The 19,782-nt window shown below is 43.1% G+C and overlaps 2 protein-coding genes and 1 long non-coding RNA gene across 7 annotated transcripts; 2 read left to right on the top strand and 1 right to left on the bottom strand.

The window, feature by feature from the left end:
• On the top strand, positions 1 to 3,485 carry LOC110406191. The gene is made up of 3 exons (XR_002443321.1): positions 1 to 81; positions 2,296 to 2,401; positions 2,814 to 3,485. It is a non-coding gene; the product is annotated as an uncharacterized LOC110406191 (long non-coding RNA).
• Positions 2,652 to 16,014, bottom strand: CHEK2 (checkpoint kinase 2). Of its 5 annotated transcripts, XR_002443320.1 has the most exons (15): positions 15,661 to 16,014; positions 14,647 to 14,771; positions 14,272 to 14,419; positions 13,805 to 13,895; positions 12,785 to 12,893; positions 11,615 to 11,668; positions 10,826 to 10,887; positions 10,230 to 10,329; positions 9,364 to 9,450; positions 8,488 to 8,651; positions 8,159 to 8,274; positions 7,912 to 7,997; positions 4,263 to 4,362; positions 3,493 to 3,573; positions 2,823 to 2,883 (listed from the first exon to the last, which is right to left on the bottom strand). XR_002443320.1 is itself a non-coding variant. In XM_021412338.1 (14 exons), exons 1-14 carry the CDS (start codon positions 15,956 to 15,958, stop codon positions 2,788 to 2,790), a joined length of 1,617 nt encoding a protein of 538 aa, XP_021268013.1. In that variant the 5' UTR covers positions 15,959 to 16,014; the 3' UTR covers positions 2,652 to 2,787. The 5 variants fall into 5 exon arrangements, 4 of the variants coding, with proteins under 4 accessions (XP_021268013.1, XP_021268014.1, XP_021268015.1 ...); XM_021412338.1 differs by lacking the exon at positions 4,263 to 4,362 and having other exon boundaries at positions 2,652 to 2,883; XM_021412340.1 differs by lacking the exons at positions 2,823 to 2,883; positions 3,493 to 3,573 and adding an exon at positions 5,208 to 5,363 and having other exon boundaries at positions 4,274 to 4,362.
• On the top strand, positions 16,127 to 19,578 carry HSCB (HscB mitochondrial iron-sulfur cluster cochaperone). Its single transcript, XM_021413123.1, has 6 exons — positions 16,127 to 16,353; positions 16,423 to 16,519; positions 16,995 to 17,084; positions 17,585 to 17,729; positions 18,595 to 18,642; positions 19,410 to 19,578. The coding sequence occupies exons 1-6, from the start codon at positions 16,127 to 16,129 to the stop codon at positions 19,499 to 19,501; spliced, it is 699 nt and encodes a 232-aa protein (XP_021268798.1). The 3' UTR covers positions 19,502 to 19,578.

Raw genomic sequence — 19,782 nt, forward strand, 5'->3', positions numbered from 1 at the left:
ACGGCGCCGAGGCCGGACGTCCTGCCCCGCGCCCGACCAGAGCCCGAGCCCCGCCGGTGCCGCGGTCTGCCCGAGCTGAAGGTAAGCGGGCGGCCTGCCCCCAGCCACGCTGTGCACGAGTCCGAGCCCCATCTTCACAAAGAACCTAGACCCAAAGTCGTTGTACAGCCATAAAGGCAGAAAACTCTCCTAAAGGCAGCAGCCACCCCACCAGCTTCTCGAGGATGAGTGGTATTCCACATCGCACCTCTGTAGGATTCAGGGACAGCGAGCCGTGACCAGCGGCGTTGTTCACACCAGGCACAGGAACATCCACTGCCTTCTCAGTGGACTCATGGAACCAGCACCTAAACCAAAGTCTTCCAAATACTGCAGACTCTAGCAGTTGAAATAGAATGGTTTGAGCTGGAAGGGTCCCCCAAAGGCCATCAGGTCCCACTGCCTGCAGTGCACAGGGACACCCACAGCTCCATCAGTGCTCACAGCCCCATGCCCTGACCTTGGGTGTCCGCAGGGACGGGGCACCACCACCTTTCTGGGCAACCCGTGCCACTGTCCTCTGTGTAAAAACTTCTTCCTTATATCCAGTCTGGATCCCCCCCTCTTTGAGTTCAAAACCATTTCACCTTATCCTGTCAGAACGTACCCTGATAAGGGGTCTGTCTCTTCCTTCTTACTGCCCCTTTAGATACTGAAAGGCCATTCTCTGCTCTCCACGCAGCCTTCTTTTCTCCAGGCTGCACAGCCCCAGCTCTCTCAGCCTGTCCTCATATGGGAGATGTTCCATCCCTCAGCTCATTTTTGTGGCCCTTTAATGCTGTAATACTATAACGTGATGGAAAGTACAGCAATAATAGTGGAGTGGCACAACCCTAGGCAGCAGGAAATGAGAACGAGACCAAATGCAGCAGCCATGGATGCAGAAACAAAGGGAGAAAAACCACTTACCTTAGAAAGGCCTCTGATGGGCAGGGAGCTCCAGCAAGATACCCTTGCTTCCCCTGCCAACCCTTAAATGAGGTCTGGGAAGGGGTGGATCCCGGCTCCACCCTGTCCAATCACTCAGTGCATTGCATGCACCTGAGCTCCCCTGGGTTGGCCCTGCCTTCCCACCAGGTGCTCAATCACTGGTTCAGGCCACAGTTTAGCATTTCTGCAACAGGCTCTAATGAAACAAACATGCAAAGTCTTTACATAAATACTGACTGTACAAGACCCTGCAATATCCTGCTCTGAGGAAAAATATCATTTCTTCACCGAATAAGAATTGGATGCCACCTCCAGCTTGAATTCAGTGACACCTCCCAAACTTACACCTTCAAGAGCAAAATGCAGAAGTCTGAAATTTCAGAAAGCTTTCTTGCAGGAAAATGTCACATGGTCACAGGCAGAAGGATTTGACTTTAAATGAATAAGATGAAAATTAAGATTTCTTTGGAAAGCAAGTGTCAGGATCCACGCAAAGCAATTAAAAAATTTATCTAATAGTGGGATGAAAAAAGATGGAGGAATCAATTTTAGGAGATTTCTGTTTCTAGCTGAGTACCAATTACAGTTTACTTGCAGTATAGCTGGCGATTATCTTTCCATCTGTAACAATGCAAGAGCTTCTTAGAATCATTAGTAACCAAATTCTACAGGTACCAGCTCTTGCAGTATAACAGATGATGAACTTAAACCAAACACATCAAGTTCTTTCTGATCAGTCCACCTAGCACGCAGCAACTATGCCCTTTTATTTCAGATGTGCTACAGCAAGTACCAGAATTCTTTGAGGATGTGCAATCAATCATACCTGTGCACCAGAAAGTGAATGTTGCAAGCAGACAGACATGCACTTTTTTTAAAAATCAAAACCATGCATCTCGATTGCATTTGAACCAGTGGTACTTTTCATCCAGTTGCCCATGGATGTTCTTCCATGTGGTTCATTAAAAAAATACAGGTGTGCAAGAACTGCCATCTTATCATTTACAATGATTGACACAAGTATCTCATATGATCTCTACAATAGGCACAAAGGGGAAAAACTTGCCTCATGAGTGTCTTAATTTATACTTGACATTGCTTTGTTTTGTAATGGATTAGGCTTTATTCCTTCCTAATCCATTTACAGTAAATGCCTCTAACTATAAAATGCATGGTTTTAGGCCAAAGTTATTAAATTGTTCCCTCTTGCTAAATAATTAAATTCATATCCTCTAGAAATTGGCACACAGTCCAAAAACTTTTTAACTTTACAGACAAGAAAATTAAAATTGTTTCTCAGTTTAATGCCTTTTTCTTCTCTTACAGGAGCTTATCAAATGATGTAAGGAAGATGGATACCACGTTTCTTATTCAGTCCATCCTAAGGACTTATAAGTTTCCTGAGGAGATCATGGACATCATTTTGTGTCAGGTAATACTACAATTGAGGCAAAAGTTCAAACTTTGTGTTCCATGTGGGGGGGAGTAAGCAATACCTTCAAGCCTAAGCTAGAAATTGGAACAGAAGAATGCAAAAATGTAGATGGTAATGAAATTAGCCTCAAGTTCTTTCATAACTTCATTCAAGAAGAAACATTTTTTTTCTGACATTCCTCTAGAATCAAACGGATGGATGAACTTAAGAATGACTATTTGTATAAATCCTCACGCATACACAGCAGTTACTTCACTCTTAGAAAGTTATTTTTATTTATCAATTGCATCTTCAACAGTTATCCCATCAATAAGATCTTTAAAAATAAAAATTCTGCTCTCCATAAAATAAAGCAATAATTAACAAAAAAAATTCTCTTCTTTTCACCTCATTCTCGGAAATGATGTAGAAGGAACAGCACGCTTAGAAGAGACAGACTCATCCTCATTGTCATGGAGACGTTTTGTCGTAGTGGTTGGCTAAAAGAAAGATGCAGCGGGATGGCTACATTAATCAGGTAAGACAGAGCCTGACTGTTTTGTCTACTACAGAATTACAGATGTTGGATAAAATCTCCCTCCTGTAACTGAAACAGCAGCATGACTAACGAGTGCTTCTCTCCAATGATCTAATGGTAAGTGATCCTTCTCATGTAAGACACTGCCCTTATTCCCTTTTCTGCCTCAGCTCCCGGTTTTATCTCTGACTACTGTTTAAAATAATGCTAATTAGCATCTAGTGATGAATGTCACAATACCACTTCTAAGCTTTCACTGTCATGAGAATTTTCCTTTGACTATTAAACGTTCGTGACTCAAATCCATCAAAACATACATGTTCACATATTGAATTTTAAATGTATGGATAGGCCCTTAAAGCCTAAGAGGCTGTTTCTTTATGTTCAAAGTGTCTTGCCAAAGCACAAAAGTAAACTTCTCTTAAGAAGGCAGGAAAGAATTAGTAGACTGCTACATAAAGGCAGAATGTACACTTCTATCCTAAATTATCAGGATTACATTTTCTTATTATGGTTTAATTTTAAATCTAGCTTATGCACCATTAATCTTCTCACAGTCTGTCATTCATACCATTTTTGATGTTTGTGGTGGATTCATAGTGGCACTTGTCTGAGCAAGTAGTTGCTGAAATGTATTTTTCATATCCTTATCCTGTCAAAAAAAAAAAAAAAAAAAAGCATCAGCCTTAAATACTGCACGGAATGTTTAAGGTGGACCAGCAATTGTGGAATAAATAAAGGAGAAAAGGATGTAAGAAAAAAAAATCACCTAGTGCTAGGAGAAAGGATATGTAAAGATAGTCCCAGATTGCTATAAAACACTGCACAGTGTCACAATTCCTTCTGTACTCTAAGGTTTCCAACATGGGGCCCAGTGAAAGCAAGTGGTGAATCTATCACAACACAACTGAGAAATAGAATTATGAAACACTAGTTTTGCAGCAAATGGATTACACATTATCAGGACATTGTTCCTTTGAGACATCGGTTTTATTCCCCAAGGAAAACGTGGAATGTGTAATTTCTGGCAAATAACGTCCTAACAAACAGAAATTTTCAGAATAAACATTCTTGAGGACCTTCAACAGCTACAGTTCAACTTGATCCAACCTCCCTTCATCCCTCCCACTTCCCCCAAAATAGACATCATCTTAATCTGCCCCAGAGTAGAACTTTCAGCAGGTGGCTTATGTATAGCATTGGTAAGGAAAAAATAGTTCTATTTCATTCTACAAATACATTACTTCCCTTTATAACTACTTAGCTAATGCCAGTCAAGCAAAAATTGATATTATAATACCATGCAATGAAGTATAACAATACTGAAAGAACAAAACATACAGGGCTAGGAGTTTGTGCAGATAATTCACTGGTCAGTTCTATCAGGAGAGGCCTCATCAGGACTTGGGACCTTGCTTTCATCAAAATCAAGTTCCTCGCTCTTGAAAAACAAGTAGTTTGCTTATAGTCTCACATTTCATGTTCATAATGACTTCCATTTCTAACAGAATATTTTCATTTCCACCAGCTTAGCATCATCAGCATCTCAACATGTAGTTTTTAGTCATGTATCCAACCCACCATCCTCCAAAAAATCTAAGGTATACACTAAGTAGAGAAGAACCAGCTAAAACATCTATATAGAATGATAGTAACAACTTTCAAACAAAATTTTACTCTAAAACACCCCATCATTGCCTCTACCCTAAGTCCATACAGCATATTAAAGGTTGTCAATGGAAAGTTTCACTTTTAAAAACCCAAACGATTGTTAACAAATATATATTATTTAGAGGCCATACATATTGCTACACTGTTCCCTACCGTTAACAAGTTCACTGGATAATACAGTTTATTCTCTACCAGAAGTGGTAAGCCACAAGCTGCCATTAATGGGAGAGACATTGGGAAGAAGTGGACGTAGGGATGTTATTAGTCTCACTTCTGCATGAAGAGGCCTGGCTGCAGGAGCATTAGCAGAGGAAAGGGCAGCACAAGGTAGGGAAGCACAGATCATTTGCTGGGGAAAGCTATCATTTAACAGAAAGTCAGATGTGTTTCAAGAGGAAAAGCTAGCACACAGCTTCATTCTGGTTCAGTTGCCAGAGATCAAGGTGCCCTTGGTCTGTGCTGGGCAACCTCAGGGAAAAAGGAATTCCACATGCAAAAGACATTTAGTCACTTAGTTGACATAGTATACTTCCTGTTCTGAAAATAAAACCTCATTCTCTAGTTCCAGCAACTTCTCCTACAGGAACTTTATTAGAATGGGTTACTATGGATTACCTGCAAACCCTAAATCAGACTTCCAAAGTTGAAATCAGGTCTTGAAACCTTTCCTGGGACTACCTGAAGTATGCTGCTCATAGTGATTTTAACATAGACCATTTCCTTGGCTGAGCTTTGAACAGTGACTGTAGGTTCACCAGCTGAACAACTGATCTAGAACCAAAAACAGACATTTATTCTTAACATCTACCTGGATATAACAAGTTCTGTAAAAACTTTGTTCAATTATCACAGCAAAGATTGGGAAACTCAGGGAAAAGTGAATGAGACATTCACTAGCAGAGGTACAAGAGAATTAAGGATCATCTAGCTCCTATAGGTTTCAAAAATTTTAACCATTTTTTGGGTGGAAGGCAGGGGAGGTGAGTTCTTATTCCAAACTATAGAGTACTGAAGTATCTCCTTTTCTGGTTTAAATATGTTCTTCAGCACTACAGAAAGGCTTCAATGTGAACGTACGATTTATTTTATATAGAATTTGGACTTGTCTTCTTTCAGCATCACGTTTTCCACTTATATAACACCATTTTTTTTTAATTGAGTTGTAAAATTTATGTTTTGTTTGGAGAACATGTGTGCTTAATAACTGAAAAACTCTCGAGTGGACCCCAGATCGCTAGAGGGGGCTAACATTCTGTAACATTAAGTATGCATCTCATGGGTGTTTTCATACTAGACTTTAGAGGTAATACTTACAGACAAACACAGGAGGGAGCAGGGAGCCAGTAGCTCCTTCTCACTACTTGTGATCACAAGACTCAAGCAGCTTTGCTGGTGGTAGTGCTCGAGGTTTGTGATATTTAGAACTGAACATATTGTATGTTGGCCTCTCAAGGCAGGCAATATATCGCATATAAACAACTGGCATTTTTAATAAAAGCTCACAAAGAGAAACAGCTTAAAGAGTGACATCTGAATGCTAGATGACATATGGATTTGCAGGTAAAATGCTTTGTAAAACTTTTTGTCCCATCTTCAAAATCGAACATAGCAGTAAGAGCTGCCCCTAAAGAGCGTACAGAGGAAAGATGCTAACAGCTTCAGTTCACATACTGACAGCTCTCAGTCTTAACTTGTGTAAATTGCTGTCATATGCTTCCTCTTTCACACTGTGCAAAGCAGGAATTCTTAAAATCAGTATATCATGGTTTATCAGTAACTTACCCTACTCAGCATCATAAATGTAAGAAAGCTACAGCCGATTAACCCACTGCAGAAATTACCACAAAACTGGAGTAGCAGAAGCCAGGAAAGACAGGAAGAATTTCTGGATGCCCAGCAGTATAACTGGGACAAGTTACTGACTTAAAAACGATTGTCCAACTGAATTTCCTGTCTCAGTAACTGCCAGCTGCTGATTTGAGTGATTCTCCCTTGCTTCAGCCTATGCAGAGGGCATACGAAGTCACAGGAGCTACAGTTCTACGAGTTAGTTAAGCTACAAAGATCATAGAATCTTTTGACTTGGAAGGGAACCTTAAAGGTCATCAAGTCCAATTCTCCTGCAAAACAGCGACATCTACAGCTGGATGATGTAATATTCAGATAATAAAGAGAAAAGTGAACAGACATAAAATGAATAGTGCAGTAACTTTGGAGAAGAGAGGAATAAATGATTCCTTTTTCTCTCTGGCAGAAGTATACGATTTGGAAGGATAAAACTTACCTATGGTGTACTCATGACAAGGTGGAGGGCAAAGGAGAAATCAAATTAAAAGCAGAAAATAAGCAAATAGGTGTTTAGGGTGGGAGAAGGCACTGAACAGCATCAAGCAAGGCTACAAGACTAGGAACAGCAGCAACAACAGTAGAAAAAGAACATGGAACTGAGAAAAATTGAGAAAGCATACATACCATGGCAGGGGGTAAGAGCTAACAATGACTTTGTCAGGGCCTGTGGCCAAGAAAACCAGCACAGTGAAAAACAGCACGTGGCCTAGTTGCCTTTGCAAGAGTTAAAAATAAGGAAAACAGGAAAAAAAAAGAGAATCTGTGTGCTGCAGAGAGAGTTTTTGTTGGGACAGCAAAGAAGCAGGTTTGCTTTGTATACTGCAAGAAAGTCCTTGACACATAATTAGGTGCTGCTTGATCATCTTGCTTATAGCAGCCATCTCTTCAAAACGTTCACTCTGGTCTCAAGTTGTTCAACAGGAAAGTTGTGACTATTAGTATCTGGGCTAATGTCATTCTACAGGTTGGGATCTGATGGCTCCTTTTCCTATATGTTATTCACAATGCCAGCAAAACGAACAATTAACTCAGACATACAGCGTGCTCTTCCCTTCTTATCTCCCTGCAAACAGGCATCAGGATCCCTCCACTCTTACAGCAGCCAGCAGAAAAGTCTGGCCAGCAGGCAGGCAGCAGTGGGAAGCACAAACCAGCAGTTGCTCTTCTGCTGGATGCTGTCAGGAGCAGCCTACAAACTGGTGGGTTGAAGCTCTGACTTAAAGTAACAGCTGTTAGTCCCAAGAAGCTGCAGAATCAAAGCTCTCATTTCTCATCATCTTTTATGGCATTCTCCACAGATGCGGGATTGGGTACATAGAGATCTCTGGTGACCAGGGTAGTCAGTTTCCCTGCTTCCTCGCAGAAGCAAAACCTCATGAAATTCAGGTTACTGAACTGCCTTTGAGTTTATATCAAGAAATGATCTCCAGAACAACTCAGCTTGGCTGTACTTAAAGGACTCAATTCCTACCTGAAGCCAGGGATGCTCTAAGGCTTCTTCTATTGTAAAACGTTTGCTTGGATCCACTACCAACAGCTTCTTCACAAGATCCAGAGCTAGGATAATAAGAGTTATGCAATCAGCCACTTAAAAAATGCAAACGTATCAACATGCAATGTACCACAGAGATGAAAGCTGAAAGAAAGTTAAAAGAAAACAGAAACTATAACAAAAAAAAGACCTAGATATTCTACTACCTATTGTAAAGGAGTCATACCCGTGTTGGATACGTGTTTCCATTCTTTTGAAATGAATATGTATTCTCCACGAGTGATTTGGTCTTTCAGTGATAGATGAGTGTGTTGCTCGTTAAATGGTGGATATCCACACAAGCTATATAAAAGAAGAAAACAAATTAAATAACACAGGTTTTGTCGCAGCGTATGAAAAAATGAAATCACACATCTTAAGGCATCTGCTGTCACAGTGTCATTTACATGTGCACATTTTTAAACACACTTTCACTTCCTACTAAATATACTGAAGTTGCCACATTTTGAGTCACGTATCTCAATGAAAGCCCAAGGCATCTAAGCAGTATCTTACCATACAAAAAGAATAACTCCTAAACTCCAGCAGTCCACAGCTCGGCTGTATCCAGCGGTCCCAAGTGAATTTAGAACCTCAGGAGCGAGATACGTGGGAGTACCACATAATGTTTTCATAAGAGAAGTTTCTCCAAGAATCTTGGATTGTCCAAAATCTGTAATCTTGTATGTAAAAATTGTAACACCACATTACATATTAGGATTGGTTGTACTAGAACATACCAGATCATCAATACACAATAGGAGGTAACATTAGGTTTCTTCCTTCCGAGGCACAGTTCCAGTACAAGACTATGAACAAAATATACCTCAAACATTATTAAAGTCAGTAAACAACAACTGAGAAGAGGAGAAGATGAGTAGGGAAAAATATGACAGAGGGTCAGACTTCAAACTAGCAAAAAGTATTCTCAAATTTGGATGTGAATGGGCAAACTCAGAATAAAGGTATTTTGCGTATTAGAAGACACTACTTGAACACATCATTTCAACATGCAGGTCTACTTAATGCTTTCTGAAAAAAAAAAAAAGGTAGCTCTGTCACCAAGCAGCCTGGATATTTGTGAAAATGCCTTCTGAAATTCAGGAAGAGATTTGATTTTTAAAAACGTCACCACATTTGAAGTTGTACTCAATTAAATGTTATGCAATGAAGTTTCTCAGTCGTTCTCAGAGAAACGTTTGGGTAGAACTATCCACAAGAGTAAAATTAAACATATGAAAAGCCTCAAAGTTTTAGGTTACTTCATAGCTTGTATGAGTAATTCTATTTTGTGTGTGCGTGTGTATGCTATGCTTAACTAAATACTGAGAAGCACAGAAAGGAGTACTTCTAAATCTCCACATGAACAAGTAGCAATGTCAGTTTCCTTGCCTTTATCAGACACGTCTCTTCAGAAGATGAAAGCAGCACGTTCTCTGGCTTTAGATCCCGGTGTATGATTCCATTGTCATGAAGATACTAGATATATATATAAATCCACATACATGAAGAAAAGCAGACCATTATCCTTCTTTAAAATATAAGCTTTGCAACTTTTCAAATAGCAGTGGCAGGATAACTGAATTTGCTATTTAAGAGACGTGCACGCATTTAAAGCTACACAGCTTCAGACCTTTTTTAAAGCAAAAAAAAAAAAAAATAGAAACAATAGTGTGTCAAATGTCAATCTCAATGAAAGCTGTGTACACAGAACTGACAGTTGTTCTGTCCTTCACATTCACTGAAAAGCTATACTTGTTTCCTCTTGTCAGTAAAATCAAAAGATCTAGGGAAGGCCAAAATTCCTTGTCACAGGAATTCTTGTCTTCCATCTCTTTCTCTTGGCCATTACTGTGTGATCATATTTTCATAAATTCAAGTCCACACTTTGGTTTGCAAAGACCAAAATGCTTCATCAGGATGCACAGTAAAGCATTTAAGCACTAATTTTTTGAAGGCTACTGTACTGGTAACTCTTTGCTCACACACCACTGGAAGTCTCACGTGATAATCCAGCCTTAGTGAGCACAGTCTACATTACTGCCTCAATCTCTGGTGGTTGTTATTCTAAGAAGTACTAGAGTTTGAATGCTGTTTGGCTGTATTGAAGTACAGAATCTTGTTACAGTAACTTGTTAACAGCACCGTGCTGATTACTTGCATAAGCTTCAGAAGTGACAAATGACAGAAAAATTCATCCAATTGACATGCAAATGCATAACCATATTTTCCTTGACAGAATTCATGATTATATATACCTTCACAGCCAGCAGCATCTGATAAAAGTACAACTTGCAGGTAGCTTCTTTCATCTTGACTGGCCTTGACACTCTGTCATACAATTCTCCTCCTTCCATCCTAAAACAGATGTAAGTAACAAGTCAATATATTACTTCCCAAAGTTTCATCTCATTAGAGAAGACCAAAATAATTTCTTTTCGCTCTTTTGGCTCCAAAGAATATATTTCATTTCTGAAAATGAATGAGCAATGCCCTGAACACAGCACAAGCATTGCTGAGTTAAGGCCTAATCTTTTCAAGTTTTCACCCAAAGAAGTTACAAGATTTCTGATTCACCTCCTCTTATCAGCTCAAAATCAAAGTAGCAGCAACCCACAACAGCAGCATAGTGGGTGACTATTCGAGGCACTAATTGCCTTCAATGTGTAAAAGTGAGCACTCTCCTGATTATCCTTGCTCCTCGTTTTTCAGAGACTTCAGACACCATTTGAAGCCAGCAAAAGGAAAAGAAAACAAAAAGAAAACACACATACACAAATGAGTTCAGAACTAATTACATCCTTTATAGCAATGAAAAACATTTCATGCCTTTACTTTCAAAGTAGTTACTCACAGTTCCAAAACAATGTAGTAGTCCTCTGCTTCAAAGAAGTTTTTGATCTTGATTAAGCAAGGCTAATTAAAAAGGGAACACAAATGGACACACAGAAAAGTAGAATCACATGTAAAAACTAACGTTATCAACTGTGCATCATCTTGAATTTCCTATTTTAGTATGATTTCCCCATGCCAGTTAGAGTAACACACAACCAACAGGCTTTGGCAAACACTTAAATTCAACTCCGTTGTCTTCTCCCCTGTACTTCACCCCCATGTACAAAAAACATTCAATTCTTGCCACCTCTACAGCTCAACAGTCACCCTTACTTTTTCCAGTCGTCAGTCTCCATAACCCCAATATTTTGTTGATATGCAAGAGTTCATTAATCTATGCAAGCTTTCTATTTAACAAAAGGAAAACGAAAGCTTTTGGGTGGGGGGGAGCTGGAGGGATGAGGATACAACTCAAAAACTCGCCACTGGAATCTAATGTTGGTTATCTGGCAATATGTACAAAGCCTGCATCAAGGACAGATTTCTCCTTCAAGTTGAAACCTCCTCTGCGAAGCATCTTCCCCAATTTACACCTGAGTTATTCAAGACTTTAAAACCTCCCATCTGTAAAGATACAGCATACTTAAAATAATTTGAAACGTGTTCAACAGACTTATTTAGACCGCAATAATTATATGCATCGTTCTCTAAACAGGTAACACTGACCTTTAGTTACTACACTAAGGTCAGTGAAGCAGAAGAGTACAGTACACAGCAGAAAGGAATACAAACGTACAGTGACACTCACATGATCTATTTTCTTCAAAATCTCTATTTCTGTGTTGATATTAAAAGCTGGGTTCTGTTAAAAGAATCAAATATCATATGGAGTCACAGCAGTGTTCTAGAAGACACCTCAGAAATCAAAGACAGCAGCAGGAATGCCATTATTTCACATCTCTTGCTACCTTAAATGAGCATAGCCTATTTTTTTCGTAAACTCATCAAGTGCCTTGTGTGAATTAATTAGACTCTTCTCATGATGTGTAGAAAGACATTGTTCCAGACACATCACATCACTGCAGGCCAGAGATCTTCACCTCATTTCCAACGTAAAAAATTCATCTCGGCCAGCATATATCACCACTGTCCTTTGAACAGCTTTCTCCTCCCTTCAAGATGTTTCCCACGTGAGCTACCCCTAAAGTTAGATGTTCCTCACTGTTACTATTTATTATGCTAGAGAAAGTACACATGTTGATCTGAAAACAGCTGTATCTACCTCCTCCTCTGAACCTGTAACCATGGAAATCACAGAAGCGATCACTGAGCTTGTACATAATCCTGCAGAATTAATAAGGTTAGTCTAACCTCTTTTAACTTCAGTGGACCCATAGCTGCAGAATTTGCATCTCCTTTTTCATTCACTTTCAACCTCTATTTGTATTTTTTCTTCAAAGTTCATCCTGTATCTTTACATCAAATGAGATCTGAAGTTGCTTGAATCTCTTTCTTATGTCAGAGTACCACCACTGGCTCCGCCTCCTCCTTCAGCTACGAAAGCAGACACGAGGAGAGCCCTCCCCAGCAGGCTTTGTACAATTTCACTGAAGTGTTATGGTGGAATGTACAGCACAATTAGCAGAGTTAATAGACCTTTGGTTAGACCTCCCTGCAATGTAACTTTCTGATGTGCTTTAGGATACACCTGATGAGATTTCCCCACTCCCCCTCATTTGTACAAACTACATGAACAAGCAGTCCTAAAACAACAGTGTGGTCAAAGAATAAAAGCAAGCATTTGCTACAGAATTACATATATTTTGTAAGATCAAATGGCACTTGGAAATTACATACAGCAAACATTAAGTCAGAAAACCCTCTTGAATTGAAGAGGGCCGGAAAGTTAAGAGATAAAGGCTACCCACATCCAAGGACAGCTGCAAGATGGCCAAAAGACAGAAACAAAGATACTTACTGCCTCTCTAATACCACTGGCCATAAACTTCCGCTTATTGATTATCTTTACCGCAACTTTATTACAAGTGCTCTTCTCAAATGCCAGTTTGACTTCTCCACAGGCACCACTAGCATGAAAGCACAGCTGTGTTAATGCTTACAGATACCTTTCCAACTCGGCCTAAGAAGCATGGTGAAATGAACAGGAGGCTCTCGCCTCGTTAAGACTACATGCAATTGGAGGCTGCTGCTTTCCAGCTTTCTCAATGTAACAGGTGGACAAAACTATCTCAGAAAACATTCAGTTTTATTTAAGCACTGAATGGTGTCAGATCCCAGCTTCCTGCTTTTAAACAACTACAAGCATACATAAACTTTCTTGCACGTAAAGAAAATAGAAACATGATTGTAAGAAAGAAAAAAAAGGATACTTTCAAACCCTGAGCAATTAATTCAGAAATCACACTCTATTGCTTTAAAGCATCTCTGATGACACGAGTACCAATGCCGCATTCATCTGCATTCTCAATACTCCACTCTTAATAAATATAGCATGCCACAGCGTGTCTTAGGCTAAATCTTTTTTGTAAACAAATATATTCCAAATAAGTACCAGTTTTTGGCCATTTACAAAGTGAAATAATTAAGGAACTACACGGCTTCGTGGTCTCTATTAACTTAACCCAGTTGTTAATCAACGTGAAGCTGCAGCTGGAAAAGTGTTTTTCAGTAGGACCACGTCTCATTTGCGTTTCATCTTCATTAAAACCCACAACAGTCATTAGAACACTTATCCCAAACTGTCACAATACTTGCACTGACCCAGGAATCTGTTAAACCAAAGCATTGTGATCCTTATCAAACTGATTTGATGTGTGTAACAGACAAAAGAGCGATATCTGCTGGGTCTTCCTGCCCTATTATAAAACACCTGAAATACCTGTGGCATTGTAACAACTAGAACAGTAGCTCAGTTAGCACAAGGTGCTGCAAACAGTAACAAAATGAAGGGTACTATTTCTGAAAGAAGGACGCTTACCTTCCCAAAGTCTTTGACATGATATACTTCTCTCGGAGTTCTCTAGGGTACGCCAACTGATCATCCACCGTAAGATCAGAAAAGACAAACACTGGGGAGATGGGTGGAGAGCATTCTCCTGTTATTAACTTCAAAACTGTTAGAACGCCGACACTTCTATAGCCAACAACACAGCTAAGCAAATGCTGCCTGCTACAAACAGCGCACGAATAGTAAGAAAAACAAGAATGAGAAAATTAAAAATGCATATGAAAAAACATCAACTGATGCTGCAGGTTGCACCAGTGATGCATTAAGCAGGCAACCTCTCTATATATAACACCGCTATAAACTTATGGCTGTGCTCTTGTTGTTTTAGCTACACGGGATTCACAAAGATCAGCTTGCCAGAAAAATATTCCAGTCGCTGCACCAAGAACCCCTTGGTTAACACCAAAAGAACCCACATATGTCACCGTATATTTTACCCCTGTTAGTCTGAATAGACAGTGCAATTTCAGAGTTATGAGTCAGCGGGAGCCTCTTCCCTCTTCCAATGAGCTCTCTATTAACGAAAGTTCCATTTGCACTGTGATCTTCAATGTAGGCAACATATGAATTTTTTGGTCCCATTTCCTAACAGAAGAAAAAAAAAAAGAAATCAGACAGCAATAGGGAAAACCGCAGAGTTTTGGCTCAAAGCAGACTACTTCATAAACCTGGTCAGGGAACGTCGCTCAGCGCCTGGCTCGGGGAGTCAGTGCTGAAGGTGGGTACACTGATTTCATCGAGATCCCAGCCAAGGTTCACCTTTTCCTATTACGTCAATACGCAGAAAGACAGATAACCTTTCTAGCACCTACCCGGAAAATTCGGAAGTGCTTCTTGCTATAGTTTTGGTAAAATCCAGTCTCGGATAATCCCAGCTTAGAAAAACTGTAATCGCAGCTTTTCTCTCTTCCAAACCAGTACTCGTCATTCACGCAGTCTGCAGAGGATGTGAAATGGAGAGAGAACACAAAATTGCAGGAAGTTATTAACGGCTGCACTACAGAACGATGCCGCACCCTGTAGTAAAGTAGGATAACAAAGACACCAGCATTCATTTCTCTGAACTCAAACAAAACACCGTGCACTACTGACACATTATTTGAGGATGATGCTCAGAGGGCTGGAGCACCTCTCCCGGGCAGAACGGCTGCGGGAGCTGGGCTGTTCAGCCTGGAGAAGGATCAGAGGAGAGCCCACGGCTGCCTTCCAGTGCTTGCAGGGCGCTTACAGGCAGGAGGGAGCGACTTTTTACATGGTCTGATTGTGACAGGACATGGGGGAGTGGCTTTAAACCAAAAGAGGGGAAACTGAGGTTGGGTGTCAGGAAGAAATTCTTCACCCAGAGGGCGCTGACGCCCTGGCACTGCTGCCCAGAGCTGTGGGTGCCCCATCCCTGGCGGTGCCCCAGGCCATGGATGGGCCCTGGGCAGCCTGAGCTGGGGGGCAGCCAGCACACGGCAGGGGTGGGGCTGGGGATCTCTAAGTTCCCCTCCAACCTCAGCCGTTCCGCGAACCTGTGATTTCGCTACATACAGTACGTCAGTAGTTTCATTGTATTAACAGCATCGTCTTCCGTTCACCCTCAGCGATACATTCACAGGATGCAGAAACAAACCAAACCAAGCTACGAGGCAGACAAACGCAGCGGGCAGCAAAGACACGGCCCGAGCGCCGCGGAGCCGCACAGAGCTCAGCGCCCCGGGACGGCACGGAACGGAACGGAACGGAACGACACGGAACGGCCACGTGAGCTGCACAGCGCATCCTCGGGCCGGCTCCGGGATGGAGACACGCGGACAGGAGAGCGGAGACGGCAGTTTACGTACCCCAATTGCTGAAACCTTTTCCGAGCGCAAAGAGCCGACCCCACGGCTGGGGAACGAGCTCGTCGGGTTCCGGGTCCTCGGGGATGGACGGCAGCTCCTGCGTGAGCACGGTGTCCAGCGAGCTGAGCGTGCCGGAGCTGGACGAGGACTGACTGGCGCTCTGCGAGGCGCTGGAGGAGGAGCTGGTGCCGCTCTGGGACTGCTGCGTGCCCTGCGACTGCTGCGTGCCCTGGGACTGCTGCGCCTCGCTCCTCGTTTCCCGAGACATGGCTAGCGCCGCCGGCACGCGCGGCAGCATTGAACTCGCGCTTCCCCACACGCGGCTCAACTCCTCCCTCCCGCCCGCACCGCCGCCGCCGCCGCCGCCGAGCTTAGTGCGCACGCGCCGCGCTACGAGCGCAGCCAATGGCGGCGCGGGGCGGCGCGGGGCCGCCGGGAGTCGTAGTGCGGGGGCCGCGGCGCGGAGATGCGGGCGGCGCTGCGGCAGCGGCTCGGCCGGGCGCGCTGGGCGCTCCGCGTCTCTGAGGTGGCCCCGCGGCCGCGCTGCGTCGGGCCCGGCTCCGCCCCGTCCCCGCGGTGCTGGAGCTGCGGCGGCGCCCTCTCCGGCGCCGATGCGGTCCCGCACTTCTGCCCCCGCTGCCGGGCCCTGCAGCCGCCGGCTCCTCGGCCCGACCTCTTCCGCCTCATGGAGTGGTGAGTGCCGGCGGGGCGGCCTCGGGCGCCGCGGGCCGTGCGCCTCACGCCGCCTTCTGTCGCCCGCAGTGACCGCTCCTTCCGCGTCGATGCGCAGCGGCTGCAGCGGCGGTTCCGGAGCCTGCAGCGCGCCCTGCACCCCGACCGCTTCGGCCGCAGAGCGCCGGTGAGTGCGGCCCCGCCCGCTCCGAGCTTGGGGCTGCTCCGCGCGGGTCTTCCGCAGAGCTTCGTGGAATCGTGGAACTGTTTGAGTCGGAAGGGACCCCCAGAGGCCACCAGGTCCCACAGGGACACCTACAGCTCCATCAGTGCTCACAGCCCCGTGCCCTGACCTCGGGTGTCTGCAGGGACGGGGCACCACCACCTCTCTGGGCACCCTGTGCCAGTGCCTCACCACCCTCAGTGGAAACAACTGCTTCCTTATATCCAATCTAAATCTCCCCTCTTTTGGTTTGAAGCCATTTCCCTTGTTGTATCACAACAGACCCTGCTAAAGAGTCTGTCCCTTCCTTCTTATCGTCCCTTTAGATACTGAAGGTGACACAGTGCTCCCGTGCTGTTCGTGGCCGTAGCTAACAGCAGGCAGTACGTGTCTGTCACTGCTTACTGATGCGTTACTGTTATTTCTCTTCCACGGGCAGGAGGAGCAGCGCTACTCGGAGCAGCACTCCTCCCTCATTAACAAGGCCTACCAGACGCTGCTGCACCCCCTGAGCCGCGGCCTCTACCTGGTGAGTGCCGGGATAGGGACACATGTATCCACGCGCCCATCTCCGGGCGGTACCGCAGCATGTCAGCACTGTACGGTTCCTTTACACCGTCAGTAATGTGCCAGCTGTGTTCCCATGAAGAAGAATCAGAACTGCCAGCAGCCTGAGCCCAGCAGCCTGCCTGCTCTTCCCTTTAACACTTCATGGATTGTTATACCTCCATCTGTTGCCCCTCTCACACAATCCGTTACCTGCTCCGCGTGCTGCCTCGGTCGGCCGTGCCCTTGAAATATGAACCCAGCCCTTGGCAGCCGCCATTGCGCCTCCTTGCTTCAGTTCCACAGCTGATTTTTAAAGAGATAGTTTTAAGACTGACTTTGTTTATGCAGATTTCATGGAATGAGTTTAAAAAACAGGAGATTATGGGCTCGTGCATACACATGAGAAGAGCTAATGTTCACGCATTAACACTGAAATAAATGTAAGAGTCCATGTTTCCAAATTGCTGTTTTTTCTGCCAGCTGGAGCTGAACGGGGTGGAGCCAGCACAGGAGACAGACTGTGATGCAGATTCAGAGTTTCTCATGGAAATCATGGACATCAATGAGAAATTAGCAGAGCCTAAGAACGACGATATCCTCGAAGAAATAGAAGCTTTAATTAAAGGTGGGTTGAGCTCTGACAGGTTTGTACAGAATGAATTTTACATTCCTGTACCTTGTATAATGCGGAAGTCTTGCTGAGGACTGGACTTTCCCGGTTTAGATATTTTAGTATTGCTCTCACTAAATTCTATTAGTTTTGAACAGACTTGCTGGGAGGACCCTGGTTTTTTACCCCACAGAATAAGAATGTTGTCTTTCCTCATCCATGCCATCTAAAAATCCAGTCTGGCATAAAAAATCTGTAGAACAGTACCTATTCTGATGGCAAAATAGGTCTATGTATTGATCAGAAAAAGGAGCTTTACATTCCACCTGCAGCAGATCACAGCAAGGAGACTAAGGAAAGAACCGCTTGAAATAAAGTGTACTAAAATATACGAGTGAACACAGGAAATCACTTAATTTATTCAAACATGGTGTTACTTCCACCTTCTTCAACTTAGCAACCGTTATGTTCAGTGGTTCTTGTCTTTACACAGGCAACTTTGCTGTTTATGTGGTTAACAACAGCCGAAGCACTGAGTTTATTAGCATCTTTAATCTTTGCAATAACAACAAATGTGCCAAAAGCAGTGAGAACAAGTAGAATAAAAGTGAAGTAGAACAGAAGCACATTAATGGTAGGACTGTAAATGGATCCACTGTGCAAGTTGGGCTTCTGGGACGTGAGCAACCACGGGTTTGTATCTGTACTGCGGTCTGTAAACCCATCTAAATAAACCAACACTTCTGGAAGGATAATGGAAACAACTGAGAGCACCAACACAGTGAGCTCTTGTCTTCCAAAAGACTGCACCACAGTCTGAATGCGGCTGTATTAAATATATGTATGGAACAAAATCTGAATAAAATGATTTGTTTTACAGTTAGACAAGAAGAACTGACCCAGGAGGTGACTGCAGCTTTTGAAAGAGGTAGTTGTTTTATTAAGTATTTATCTGCCATAAATATATCCATTATATTTTATTTTTATTTATTATTGAGAATAAGTCTGCAGGAGCTCAAACCGTTCCAGACAGGATTTTTACACTGGGGAGAAGTCCTTATATTTCTCCTCTAGGCCTCAGAATTTCTTTATTGTTAGGTTTATGTAGCGTGTGTTGTAAAATGGAAAGCAGCAGTGGCACGTGAAGCATGAGAACCTTATGGTTTGCTGTTCTTTGTACAATGAGTGTTAATGCACTGCATCTAACCTTGGCAGTAGCCATCCTTCCCCTCCAATAAATAGTTTAATGAAGGAGCAATTGTTTCAGTATCATTTTTGGAATTGCCCCTACGTGTACCAGAGTGCTACAAATCTTCTGCACTTTTCACTGATGGCGGTTGGGCTAAGTTTATACGTCCCCCTACAAAAGTTTTGTCTCCTCTATATACTTCAAGTTCCCCAGTGTCCACATCAACGCCACAGCCGCTTCACAGAGCAGTTATCAAAGAGTATTCACATCCCATTTCCTTCCTCAATTCTTGTTTTGTGGAGCACCCCCATTAAGGTGTTCCAAACCTTCCACTGTGACAGGAACACGCACTACATGTTCATTAGTGTATGGGCTCTCACAGCTTGCATTTCTTGGTTCTGAAACAGCTGCTGTCAAGGGAATCTTGAGATTCATTTTGAAAATGAAAATTCTGCCCTCCTTCCGTTCAGTAATTCTCTGTATTTTTATTTTTTACTTCCTTTCAGATGATCTTCAGGAAGCTAAGAAGCTTCTAGCCAAAATGAAGTACTTTGCAAACTTAGAGGACAAACTAAAGAACAAGAAGATCCCTTCCTGACAGTGCCTCCTTTACCGTTAAGAATTACTGTGATTTTTAATTAAAAAGCTGATTTGGTAACCAAAGCCAGAAAAACAGTGTTTGCCTCCTACGCCTTTGTTAAAAGCTTTCATTGTGAGAGAAGGAAGACAAACCCAGAAGAGATGCAGTGCTTGCTGCAGCACCTGTTCTGTCACAGCTGGGAGCAGGCCGTGCTTGCAGGCAGGAAAGGCTGCACGAGGTGCCTGAGACACTGTCCTTGTAGAGCTACAGGTGTGGAAACTCTCCTCAGACAGACACAC

The sequence above is a fragment of the Numida meleagris genome, chromosome 14 (genome assembly GCF_002078875.1).
Source record: "Numida meleagris isolate 19003 breed g44 Domestic line chromosome 14, NumMel1.0, whole genome shotgun sequence".
Classification (NCBI taxonomy): Eukaryota; Metazoa; Chordata; class Aves; order Galliformes; family Numididae; genus Numida; species Numida meleagris.